At 45.4% G+C, this 14,156-nt stretch overlaps 1 protein-coding gene across 3 annotated transcripts in view; it reads right to left on the bottom strand.

Annotated features, from left to right (window-relative positions):
• Window positions 1–14,156, bottom strand: part of LOC109905923 (glutamate receptor 3-like) — a 238,939-nt gene that overhangs the window by 56,939 nt on the left and 167,844 nt on the right. For all 3 annotated transcript variants that reach the window (XR_004202980.1, XM_031789639.1, XM_031789638.1), the window contains exons 9-10: window positions 11,185–11,295; window positions 1,187–1,393 (exon numbers count right to left, since the gene is read on the bottom strand). Coding sequence is in view for 2 of the 3 variants with exons in the window: in XM_031789639.1 (XP_031645499.1) it covers window positions 1,187–1,393; window positions 11,185–11,295 (318 nt within the window). In the remaining variant the exon portion in view is untranslated. The remainder of the gene's footprint in view (window positions 1–1,186; window positions 1,394–11,184; window positions 11,296–14,156) is intronic.

Raw genomic sequence — 14,156 nt, 5'->3', positions numbered from 1 at the left:
GCTCCTCAATCATCCATTTAATAGACGGCCCTCTCCCCTGCTCCTCTATCATCCATTTAATAGACGGCCCTCTTCCCTGCTCCTCTATCATCCATTTAATAGACGGCCCTCTCCCAAATAATCCATTTAATAGACGGCCCTCTTCCCTGCTCCTCTATCATCCATTTAATAGACGGCCCTCTCCCCAATCATCCATTTAATAGACGGCCCTCTCCCCAATCATCCATTTAATAGACGGCCCTCTCCCCAATCATCCATTTAATAGACGGCCCTCTCCCCTGCTCCTCTATCATCCATTTAATATACGTCAGTTGGTAGAGCATGGTGTCAGGGTTCTGGGTTCGACTCCCACGTAGGGACCAGTACGAAGAATGTATTAAAATGTCTGCACTCACTACTGTAAGTCTCTGGATAAGAGCGTCTGCTAAATTACTCACTACTGTAAGTCTCTCTGGATAAGAGCGTCTGCTAAATGACTCACTACTGTAAGTCTCTCTGGATAAGAGAGTCTGCTAAACGACTCACTACTGTAAGTCTCTCTGGATAAGAGCGTCTGCTAAATGACTCACTACTGTAAGTCTCTCTGGATAAGAGAGTCTGCTAAATGACTCACTACTGTAAGTCTCTCTGGATAAGAGAGTCTGCTAAATGACTCACTACTGTAAGTCTCTCTGGATAAGAGCGTCTGCTAAATGACTCACTACTGTAAGTCTCTCTGGATAAGAGCGTCTGCTAAATGACTCACTACTGTAAGTCTCTCTGGATAAGAGAGTCTGCTAAATGACTCACTACTGTAAGTCTCTCTGGATAAGAGCGTCTGCTAAATGACTCACTACTGTAAGTCTCTCTGGATAAGAGCGTCTGCTAAATGACTCACTACTGTAAGTCTCTCTGGATAAGAGCGTCTGCTAAATGACAAATGTAAAATAGGAGGCAGACTATAAACATTGTAACACAATCACATTGTTAAGACATACCTTTTCTCTTACAACTGCTGGTAGTGAATGGCTAAACAAATGATGCATCCCAAATGGAACTCTATTCCCTATATAGTGCATTATATAGAGCCCTATGGATCCTGGTCAAAAGTAGTGCACTATATAGGGAATGAAGTGATATTTGGGACACATTTTTTGGCGAAGTAACAATGAACATCAGTGAGAGACTGAGAGATGACTCCACTCACCCCATAGACCAGTTCCCCCACCATCCCGTTCCACGTCTTGGTGTCTGGATCCCGCGCACCGTACTTCCCGTCTGCTACTACTGACAGTTTGTATCTTATCCCCACATGTTTTGCAATTTCGGCAGCTAAATCGACACAGTAGCCTTCATATCTGTCATTCCCCTCCAGATTCATCTGGTGTTTCTTGTACATCACATAAGGGGCTTCCTGTTAACAGTCAGATCACATGCTGGTTTATTGTCACACGCACAGACACACACACACACACACACACACACACACACACACACACACACACACACACACACACACACACACACACACACACACACACACACACACACACACACACACACACACAGTTGCTTCAACCAGTAGTCTCATGCAGCCAGGCATGTCCAGACGATACACCACAGATGCATTGAAATACATGTTGATAACAGCAGGATGACAAGCCAGGTAGGTGTTTTACCAAGCTGTGGTGGCCAGCGGATCCCCAGCCCTAATTCACTCAGCCTCCTGTCTCTTAGCCCTGGGGAACAGTTGTGTGTGTGTGTGTGTGTGTGTGTGTGTGTGTGTGTGTGTGTGTGTGTGACAAACTACCAGTCGAAGAGGACCACATGCTTCTCACAGTGTCTTGCTAAAGCTACAATATGCCGTAGTTAGAGGTTCGTGGGAGAAGGTTAGGTGGGTGTAAGGCTGGGTGTATTGGTAGGCTGGGTGTGGGTTAGGTGGGTTTAAGGCTGGGTGTATTGGTAGGCTGGGTGTGGGTTAGGTGGGTGTAAGGCTGGGTGTATTGGTAGGCTGGGTGTATTGGTAGGCTGGGTGTGGGTTAGGTGGGTGTAAGGCTAGGTGTATTGGTAGGCTGGGTGTGGGTTAGGTGGGTGTAAGGCTAGGTGTATTGGTAGGCTGGGTGTGGGTTAGGTGGGTGTAAGGCTGGGTGTATTGGTAGGCTGGGTGTAGGTTAGGTGGGTGTAAGGCTAGGTGTATTGGTAGGCTGGGTGTGGGTTAGGTGGGTGTAAGGCTATGTGTATTGGTAGGCTGGGTGTGGGTTAGGTGGGTGTAAGGCTGGGTGTATTGGTAGGCTGGGTGTAGGTTAGGTGGGTGTAAGGCTAGGTGTATTGGTAGGCTGGGTGTGGGTTAGGTGGGTGTAAGGCTAGGTGTATTGGTAGGCTGGGTGTGGGTTAGATGGGTGTAAGGCTGGGTGCATTGGTAGGCTGGGTGTGGGTTAGGTGGGTGTAAGGCTGGGTGTATTGGTAGGCTGGGTGTGGGTTAGGTGGGTGTAAGGCTAGGTGTATTGGTAGGCTGGGTGTGGGTTAGGTGGGTGTAAGGCTAGGTGTATTGGTAGGCTGGGTGTGGGTTAGGTGGGTGTAAGGCTAGGTGTATTGGTAGGCTGGGTGTATTGGTAGGCTGGGTGTATTGGTAGGCTGGGTATATTGGTAGGCTGGGTATATTGGTAGGCTGGGTATATTGGTAGGCTGGGTGTGGGTTAGGTGGGTGTAAGGCTGGGTGTATTGGTAGGCTAGGTGTATTGGTAGGCTGGGTGTATTGGTAGACTGGGTATATTGGTAGGCTGGGTGTGGGTTAGGTGGGTGTAAGGCTGGGTGTATTGGTAGGCTGGGTATATTGGTAGGCTGGGTGTGGGTTAGGTGGGTGTAAGGCTGGGTGTATTGGTAGGCTGGGTGTATTGGTAGGCTGGGTGTAGGTTAGCTCAGAGTGGGATGGGGGTGGAGGTTCATGAAGTAAATGGCCATGACTTGGAGAGGGAAGTGAGTGTGACTACATTGATATCTCAACATAATCAACAACAAGCACATTGATATCTCAACATAATCATCAACAAGCACATTGATATCTCAACATAATCATCAACAAGCACATTGCACCAATCACTGAGCAAAGGGGGAAGCCTTTGGTAATAGTCATTGCAACAAACAAAAAACTAAGAAAAGGGAGCCATTTTCATTACAATCCCAAAATTCTAATAAAAAATATATCTTGTAAGGAAATACTATAATATTTAATAGACGATCACCACCAGGAGAGCGGAGCGTGCTTTTAACCCCACCATTTTCAAACACTGGAGGTGGTACAGCTAGCGTGTTGTTATGGTTTCATCAATACACAACCAGAGAAGAGCTGCGGCTCACACAGAGCGGACGACACCATTAGAGACAACACATAATTAGAGGGATGCAAGTGGAGAAGCGATGGCTTGTTTGTTCTGTGCTGAACATATATCCTCTTCACCCTTGCATGATTGTAAATGCCAACCCCCCCCCCCCCAACCCCCGAGTTAACATCATTTTATCTACTGATGCTGTTTTCCATTCTGAAACCTTTAAATGCTTCCTTTTTAGAGAGAGAGAGAGAGATCGAGAGCGAGGGAGAAAGAGCGAGATAGAGAGAGAAAGAGGAGACTTTTCAGAATATAGATTGAAGGTAATTGTGTAGGAAGGAATACTTTATCCCAGAACACTTAGGACCTTCATCACTTTTCAAATGTTTTCCTTTTCAAGTGTTTCTTTACTATTCAGAGGATGTTTATAGGACAAGATCATTACGATAGCTGGCGAAGTCTCGAGGTTTTGCTTGCCTGAGGTAGAGTATCGCCTGATAAGCTGTAGACCACACTATCTACCTGGAGAGTTTTCATCTGTATTTTTCATAGCTGTCTACATACCACCACAGACTGAGGCTGGCACTAAGACAGCACTCAATGAGCTGTATTCCACCATAAGCAAACAGGAAAACGCTCGCACAGAGGCGGCGCTCCTAGTGGCTGGGGAGTTTAATGCAGGGAAACTTAAAATCGGTTTTACCAAATTTCTATCAGCATGTTATTAAATGTGCAACCAGAGGGAAAATAACTCTGGACCACATTTACTCCACACACAGAGATGCATAGAAAGCTCTCCATCACCCTCCATTTGGCAAATCTGACCATAATTCTATCCTCCTGATTCCTGCTTACAAGCAAAAATTAAAGCAGGAAGCACAAGTGTCTAGATCAATAAAAAAAGTGGTCAAATGAAGCAGATGCTAAGCTACAAGACTGTTTTGCACAGACTGGAATATGTTCCGGGATTTCTCCGATGCCATTGAGGAGTACACCACATAAGTCACTGGCTTTATCAATAGGTGCATTGATGACGTCGTCCCCACAATGACCGTACGTACATACCCCAACCAGAAGCCATGGCTTACAGGCAACATCCGCACTGAGCTAAAGGCTAGAGCTGCGGCTTTCAAGGAGTGGGACTCTTTTTTTAACCTTTATTTAACTAAGCAAGTCAGTTAAGAACAAATTCTTACTTTCAATGACGGCCTAGGAACAGTGGGTTAACTGGTCTAGGAACAGTGGGTTAACTGGTCTAGGAACAGTGGGTTAACTGGTCTAGGAACAGTGGGTTAACTGGTCTAGGAACAGTGGGTTAACTGGTCTAGGAACAGTGGGTTAACTGCCTTGTTCAGGGGCAGTTAATAACCCAGAAGCTTATAATAAATCCCGTTATGCCCTCCGACGAACCATCAAACAGGCACAGCATCAATATAGGACTAAGATCGAAATGTACTACACCGGCTCTGACGCTCGTTGGATGTGGCAGGGCTTGCAAACCATTACAGACTAAAGAGGGAAGCCGAGAGCTGCCCAGTAACAGCAGCTTTTCCGGAAGACTGTGTGATCACGCTCTCTGCAGCCGATGTGAGTAAGACCTTTAAACAGGTCAACATTCACAAAGCATTCACATTTGCAACCTCTCTGTCCAAGTCTGTAATACCAACATGTTTTAAGCAGACCACCATAGTCCTTGTGCCCAAGAGCACTAATGTAACCCGCCTAAATTACTATTGACCCATAGCACTCACGTCTGTAGCCATGAATTGCTGGTCATGGATCACATCAACACCATTATCCCAGAAACCCTAGACCCACTCCAATTTGCATACAGATCCACAGATGAGGCAATCTCTATTGCACTCCACACTGCCCTTTCCCACCTGGACAAAAGGAACACCTATGTAAGAATGGTATTCATTGACAACAGCTCAGCGTTCAACACCATGGTGCCCTCAAAGCTCATCAATAAGTTAAGGACCCTGGGACTAAACACGTCCCTTTGCAACTGGATCCTGGACTTCCTGACGGGCCGCCCCCAGGTGGTAAGGGTAGGTAACAACACATTTGCCACGCTGATCGTCAACACAGGGGTCGCTCTGGTACTCCTGCCCTCATGTACTCCCTGTTTGCTCATGACTGCACGGTCAGGCATGACTCCAACACAATCATTAAGTTTGCTGATGACACAACAGTGGTAGGCCTGATCACTGACAACGACGAGACAGCCTATAGGGAGGAGGTCAGAGACCTAGCTGTGTGGTGCCAGGACAACAACGTGATCAAGACAAAATATATGATTGTGGACTACAGGAAAAGGAGGACCGAACACGTCCCCATTCTCATCGATGGGGCTGTGGTGGAGCAGGTTGAGAGCTTCAAGTTCCCTGGTGTCCACATCACCAACAAACTTACATGGTCCAAGCACAACAAGACAATCTTGAAGAGGGCACAACAAAACCTATTCCCCTTCAGGAGATTGAAATTATTTGGCATGTGTCCTCAGATGCTCAAAAGGTTCTACAGCTCCACCATCGAGAGCATCCTGACTGGTTGCATCAGTTCCTGATATAGCAACTGCTCGGCCTCCGACCACAGGGCACTACAGAGGGTAGTGCGTACGGCCCAGTACACTGCTTCCTGCCATCCATGACATCTATGCCAGGCGGTGTCAGAGAAGGTCCTGAAAAGCCATAAGACTCCTGAACATTTAATCAAAAGGCTACCCAGACTATTTACATTGCCCCCCCCCCCCCTTACACCGCTCCTACTCTCTGTTGTTATCATCTATGCATTCCCCTCTCTCTGCTGGGATTATCTGCCTTAAACCCTATTACAGGGGCTGAGTCACTGGCTTACTGGTGCTCTTCCCATGCCGTCCCTAGGAGGGGTGCGGTATCCGGTGTCCTGTGGGAATTTAAGTATGCTCTCTCTAATTCTCTCTAATGACTTAGGACCATGCTTCAGGACTACCTGGCCTGATGACTCTTTGCTGTCCCCAGTCCACCTGGTTGTGCTGCTGCTCCAGTTGCTCATTAATTACTTGTTACTTTAATTTCTTATTCTTATTTGAACTGCGTTTTTGTTTAGGGGCTCGTAAGTAATTCACTGTATGGTCCTGTTGTATTCTACACATGTGACTAATACAGTTCACTGTATGGTCCTGTTGTATTCTACACATGTGACTAATACAGTTCACTGTATGGTCCTGTTGTATTCTACACATGTGACTAATACAGTTCACTGTATGGTCCTGTTGTATTCTACACATGTGACTAATACAGTTCACTGTATGGTCCTGTTGTATTCTACACATGTGACTAATACAGTTCACTGTATGGTCCTGTTGTATTCTACACATGTGACTAATACAGTTCACTGTATGGTCCTGTTGTATTCTACACATGTGACTAATACAGTTCACTGTATGGTCCTGTTGTATTCTACACATGTGACTAATACAGTTCACTGTATGGTCCTGTTGTATTCTACACATGTGACTAATACAGTTCACTGTATGGTCCTGTTGTATTCTACACATGTGACTAATACAGTTCACTGTATGGTCCTGTTGTATTCTACACATGTGACTAATACAGTTCACTGTATGGTCCTGTTGTATTCTACACATGTGACTAATACAGTTCACTGTATGGTCCTGTTGTATTCTACACATGTGACTAATACAGTTCACTGTATGGTCCTGTTGTATTCTACACATGTGACTAATACAATTCACTGTATGGTCCTGTTGTATTCTACACATGTGACTAATACAGTTCACTGTATGGTCCTGTTGTATTCTACACATGTGACTAATACAATTCACTGTATGGTCCTGTTGTATTCTACACATGTGACTAATACAATTCACTGTATGGTCCTGTTGTATTCTACACATGTGACTAATACAGTTCACTGTATGGTCCTGTTGTATTCTACACATGTGACTAATACAATTCACTGTATGGTCCTGTTGTATTCTACACATGTGACTAATACAATTCACTGTATGGTCCTGTTGTATTCTACACATGTGACTAATACAATTCACTGTATGGTCCTGTTGTATTCTACACATGTGACTAATACAATTCACTGTATGGTCCTGTTGTATTCTACACATGTGACTAATACAATTTGATTTGATTTGCCATTTACAGCCCCCTGAATATTTTTGCATTCAGGGAGGGAAAGTAATTTAAAATATAAAATAATGAGCAAATATGGTAAAATAGTATTGTGAAAGGAATAATTCAACACAGCCGTCAACACTGCTGCCAGGAAATCGAGGCAAAACTATCTCCTTCCTGCCAAAACAACCCACTGGAAGCTATACACAGAACCAGCCCTCAGAGGAACAAAACAAAATAGATTCAATATATACACATATATATATTCAACACAGAACCAGCCCTCAGAGGAACAAAACAAAATAGATTCAATATATATAAATATATATATTCAACAAAGAACCAGCCCTCAGAGGAACAAAACAAAATAGATTCAATAAATATATATATTAAACACAGAACCAGCCCTCAGAAGAACAAAACAAAATAGATTCAATAAATATATATATATAATATATATATACAGTGCATTCTAAAAGTATTCAGTGTCCCTCAGTGATTATTCAGTGTCCCTCAGTGATTATTCAGTGTCCCTCAGTGATTATTCATGTCCCTCAGTGATTATTCAGTGTCCCTCAGTGATTATTCAGTGTCCCTCAGTGATTATTCAGTGTCCCTCAGTGATTATTCATGTCCCTCAGTGATTATTCAGTGTCCCTCAGTGATTATTCAGTGTCCCTCAGTGATTATTCATGTCCCTCAGTGATTATTCAGTGTCCCTCAGTGATTATTCAGTGTCCCTCAGTGATTATTCAGTGTCCCTCAGTGATTATTCATGTCCCTCAGTGATTATTCAGTGTCCCTCAGTGATTATTCATGTCCCTCAGTGATTATTCAGTGTCCCTCAGTGATTATTCATGTCCCTCAGTGATTATTCAGTGTCCCTCAGTGATTATTCATGTCCCTCAGTGATTATTCATGTCCCTCAGTGATTATTCAGTGTCCCTCAGTGATTATTCATGTCCCTCAGTGATTATTCAGTGTCCCTCAGTGATTATTCATGTCCCTCAGTGATTATTCAGTGTCCCTCAGTGATTATTCAGTGTCCCTCAGTGATTATTCAGTGTCCCTCAGTGATTATTCAGTGTCCCTCAGTGATTATTCAGTGTCCCTCAGTGATTATTCATGTCCCTCAGTGATTATTCAGTGTCCCTCAGTGATTATTCATGTCCCTCAGTGATTATTCAGTGTCCCTCAGTGATTATTCATGTCCCTCAGTGATTATTCAGTGTCCCTCAGTGATTATTCATGTCCCTCAGTGATTATTCATGTCCCTCAGTGATTATTCAGTGTCCCTCAGTGATTATTCATGTCCCTCAGTGATTATTCAGTGTCCCTCAGTGATTATTCAGTGTCCCTCAGTGATTATTCAGTGTCCCTCAGTGATTATTCAGTGTCCCTCAGTGATTATTCAGTGTCCCTCAGTGATTATTCAGTGTCCCTCAGTGATTATTCAGTTTCCCTTAGTGATTATTCAGTGTCCCTCAGTGATTATTCATGTCCCTCAGTGATTATTCAGTGTCCCTCAGTGATTATTCATGTCCCTCAGTGATTATTCAGTGTCCCTCAGTGATTATTCAGTGTCCCTCAGTGATTATTCAGTGTCCCTCAGTGACATGAATAAGTATATTTCATACATTCTTATTCTAAAATGGATACAATTGTTTTTCTTCACCCTCATAACTATACCCCAGAATGACAAAGCAAAAACAGGTTTTTAGAAATATTTGCAAAAATAAATAAAAAATGAAATATTACATTTACGTAATTATTATTATTATTATTAGACCCTTTACTCAGTACTTTGTTGAAGCACCTTTGGCAGCGATTACAGCCTCAAGTTTTCTTGGGTATGATGCTATAAGCTTGGCACACTTGTATTTGGGGAGTGTCTCCCATTCTTCTCTGCAGAACCTCTCGAGTTGTCAGGTTGGATGGGGAGCGTTGCTACACAGCTATTTTCAGGTCTCTCCAGAGATGTTTGATCAGGTTCAAGTCCTGGCTCTAGCTGGGCCACTCAAGGACATTCAGAGACTTGTCCCGAAGCCACTCCTGTGTTGTTTTGGCTGTGTGCTCAGGCTTGTTGTCCTGTTGGAAGGTGAACCTTCACCCCAGTCTGAGGTCCTGAGTGCTCTGGATCAGATTTTCATCAAGGATCCCTCTGTACTTTGCTCCGTTCATCTTTCCCTTGATCCTGACTAGTCTCCCAGTCCCGGCCGCTGAAAAACATCCCCACAGCATGATGCTGCCATCACCATGCTTCACCGTAGGGATCGTGCCAGGTTTCCTCCAGACGTGACACTTGGCATTCAGGCCAAAGCCTTCAATCTTGGTTTCATCAGACCAGAAAATCTTGTTTTTTATGGGTAGAGAGTCCTTTAGGTGCCTTTTGGCAAACTCCAAGCAGGCTGTCATGTACCTTTTACTGAGGAGTGACTTCCTTCTGGCCGCTCTACCATAAAGGCCTGATTGGTGGAGTGCTGCAGAGATGGTTGTCTTTCTGGAAGGTTCTCCAATCTCCACAGAGTAACTCTGGAGATTTGTCAGAGTGACCATCGGGTTCTTGGTCACCTACCTGACCAAGGCCCTTCTCCCCTGATTCATCTGTTTGGCCAGTCGGCCAGCTCTAGCAAGAGTCTTGGTGGTTTCATACTTCTTTCATGTAAGAATGATGGAGGCCACTGTGTTCTTGCTGACCTGCAATACTGCAGAAATGTTTTGGTTCCCTTCCCCAGATCTGTGCCTCGACACAATCCTATCTCTGAGCTCTACGGACAATTCCTTAGACCTCATGACTTGGTTTTTGCTCTGACATGCACTGCCAACTGTGGAACCTTATATAGACAGGAGTGTGCCTTTCCAATTAATGCCCAATCAATTGAATTTACCACAGGTGGACTCCAATCAAGTTATAGAAACATCTCAAGGATGATCAATGGAAACAGTATACCCCTGAGCTCAATTTGGAGTCTCATAGCAAAGGGTCTGAATACTTATGTATATAAGGTCATTCTGTTTTTTATTTTATTTAAATTATAATTTTTTAAATCAAAAAACCTATTTCACTTTGTCATTATGGGGTATTTGTGTGTAGATGGATGTGGAAACACATTTATTTAATTAATTTTAGAAGACTGTAACGTAACAAAATATGGAAAAAGTCAAGGGGTCTGAATACTTTCCGAAAGCCCTGCGTATATTATCATTCTTATCCTTTCTCAGATGTGCTTTATTTTGCTTTGTCCTTGATAAGCCATTACAGTATCATTAACACCATCATCGTCATCATCATCTCCTCCTCCTCCTCCTCCTATCCCAGATTGTCATTGAACCATTTACTCGATGAGGACGGACAAGACAGGTTCTACTTACGTACGGATGGCGGATGTTGGTTTGTATGTGTTTTCTATTAGATGGAGTCACAACTCAACCATTTACCCACTTACTCATGTATCATATAATACCAATATTGTGATGTCACTGCTACGACAGGCCACTGAAGTATGAGAAATCTAAATGCTTTGTCACCCACACGGATACAGTTGAAACACTCTCTTCTCCTTACAGAGGGATGGACTGTTTCAACGTGTAGTGAGTGGATGCAAAGCAAACACAAAAAAGATGTGGTTCTGCTCAGCCCAGGACAGACTGTATCAACCGGTTAGGCATCAACACCGCCGCTCGCGGCCCTGACTGGCAGAATACGTTGTGGTGAACACATTTCAAAGTTGCCATGGAAAGTGTACCATAATAGTAGTGACCACAATCGTTCGGTTTTCCACAGAAGAAGACTCGTTGGCGACCACCTGTTGTTCTAACACATTTACTAATCGCTGGTACTCGTTCCAGTAGCCAATCTGAAACAGAGAAAACACAGGTTAGCATAGCAACCATAGAATTAGAATGAGTTCTATTGTTCACATTCCATTTCTGTTAGCAACATACCATTTGTCCGACCGACCCCCCCCCCCCCCCCCCCCCTCCTCCCCCACTATCAGTGTATAAACAGTCAAGTGGAACATTTCAGTAACACATTATAAATGCTTATATGTGCTTATAGCAGGTAAAAGCAAAAACCTATTCGCTTTAAGAAGTGTTCAATTTACCCACTAATAAAACCAGCCTTATAGATTACTGGAGGTGATGCCTAAATCTACTGTCATTCCTTATAGATTACTGGAGGTGATGCCTAAATCTACTGTCATTCCTTATAGATTACTAGAGGTGATGCCTAAATCTACTGTCATTCCTTATAGATTACTAGAGGTGAGGCCTAAATCTACTGTCATTCCTTATAGATTACTGGAGGTGATGCCTAAATCTACTGTCATTCCTTATAGATTACTGGAGGTGATACCTAAATCTACTGTCATTCCTTATAGATTACTGGAGGTGATGCCTAAATCTACTGTCATTCCTTATAGATTACTGGAGGTGATGCCTAAATCTACTGTCATTCCTTATAGATTACTGGAGGTGATGCCTAAATCTACTGTCATTCCTTATAGATTACTAGAGGTGATGCCTAAATCTACTGTCATTCCTTATAGATTACTGGAGGTGATGCCTAAATCTACTGTCATTCCTTATAGATTACTGGAGGTGATGCCTAAATCTACTGTCATTCCTTATAGATTACTAGAGGTGATGCCTAAATCTACTGTCATTCCTTATAGATTACTGGAGGTGATGCCTAAATCTACTGTCATTCCTTATAGATTACTAGAGGTGATGCCTAAATCTACTGTCATTCCTTATAGATTACTAGAGGTGATGCCTAAATCTACTGTCATTCCTTATAGATTACTGGAGGTGATGCCTAAATCTACTGTCATTCCTTATAGATTACTAGAGGTGATGCCTAAATCTACTGTCATTCCTTATAGATTACTGGAGGTGATGCCTAAATCTACTGTCATTCCTTATAGATTACTAGAGGTGATGCCTAAATCTACTGTCATTCCTTATAGATTACTAGAGGTGATGCCTAAATCTACTGTCATTCCTTATAGATTACTAGAGGTGAGGCCTAAATCTACTGTCATTCCTTATAGATTACTAAAGGTGAGGCCTAAATCTACTGTCATTCCTTATAGATTACTAGAGGTGAGGCCTAAATCTACTGTCATTCCTTATAGATTACTAGAGGTGATGCCTAAATCTACTGTCATTCCTTATTGATTACTGGAGGTGAGGCCTAAATCTACTGTCATTCCTTATAGATCTACTGGATGGTGTACAGGTAGGCGATCTACTGGTTGGTGTACAGGTAGTTTGACCTGTCAGTGTCTGTCTGGGCCTGTCACCCCCCCCCCCTCTCTCCTCAATGACCTGCCAGTGTCTGTCTGGGCCTGTCACCCCCCCCCCCTCTCTCCTCAATGACCTGTCAGTGTCTGTCTGGGCCTGTCACCCCCCCCCTCTCTCCTCAATGACCTGTCAGTGTCTGTCTGGGCCTGTCACCCCCCCCCCCCTCTCTCCTCAATGACCTGTCAGTGTCTGTCTGGGCCTGTCACCCCCCCCCCCCCCCCTCTCTCCTCAATGACCTGTCAGTGTCTGTCTGGGCCTGTCACCCCCCCCCCCCTCTCTCCTCAATGACCTGTCAGTGTCTGTCTGGGCCTGTCACCCCCCCCCCCCCCTCTCTCCTCAATGACCTGACAGTGTCTGTCTGGGCCTGTCACCCCCCCCCCTCTCTCCTCAATGACCTGTCAGTGTCTGTCTGGGCCTGTCACCCCCCCCCCCCCTCTCTCCTCAATGACCTGTCAGTGTCTGTCTGGGCCTGTCACCCCCCCCCCCCTCTCTCCTCAATGACCTGTCAGTGTCTGTCTGGGCCTGTCACCCCCCCCCCCCTCTCTCCTCAATGACCTGTCAGTGTCTGTCTGGGCCTGTCACCCCCCCCCCTCTCTCCTCAATGACCTGTCAGTGTCTGTCTGGGCCTGTCACCCCCCCCCTCTCTCCTCAATGACCTGTCAGTGTCTGTCTGGGCCTGTCACCCCCCCCTCACTCCTCAATGACCTGTCAGTGTCTGTCTGGGCCTGTCACCCCCCCCCCCCCTCTCTCCTCAATGACCTGTCAGTGTCTGTCTGGGCCTGTCACCCCCCCCCCCCTCTCTCCTCAATGACCTGTCAGTGTCTGTCTGGGCCTGTCACCCCCCCCCCCCCCCCCCCCCTCTCTCCTCAATGACCTGTCAGTGTCTGTCTGGGCCTGTCACCCCCCCCCCCTCTCTCCTCAATGACCTGTCAGTGTCTGTCTGGGCCTGTCACCCCCCCCCCTCTCTCCTCAATGACCTGTCAGTGTCTGTCTGGGCCTGTCACCCCCCCCCTCACTCCTCAATGACCTGTCAGTGTCTGTCTGGGCCTGTCACCCCCCCCCCCCCCTCTCTCCTCAATGACCTGTCAGTGTCTGTCTGGGCCTGTCACCCCCCCCCCCCCTCTCTCCTCAATGACCTGTCAGTGTCTGTCTGGGCCTGTCACCCCCCCCTCTCTCCTCAATGACCTGTCAGTGTCTGTCTGGGCCTGTCACCCCCCCCTCTCTCCTCAATGACCTGTCAGTGTCTGTCTGGGCCTGTCACCACCCCCCCTCTCCTCAATGACCTGTCAGTGTCTGTCTGGGCCTGTCACCACCCCCCCTCTCTCCTCAATGACCTGTCAGTGTCTGTCTGGGCCTGTCACCCCCCCCTCTCTCCTCAATGACCTGTCAGTGTCTGTCTGGGCCTGTCACC

Source organism: Oncorhynchus kisutch, linkage group LG15 (genome assembly GCF_002021735.2).
Source record: "Oncorhynchus kisutch isolate 150728-3 linkage group LG15, Okis_V2, whole genome shotgun sequence".
In the NCBI taxonomy this organism is placed as follows: domain Eukaryota; kingdom Metazoa; phylum Chordata; class Actinopteri; order Salmoniformes; family Salmonidae; genus Oncorhynchus; species Oncorhynchus kisutch.
This window is presented reverse-complemented; position numbering and strand designations above follow the sequence as displayed.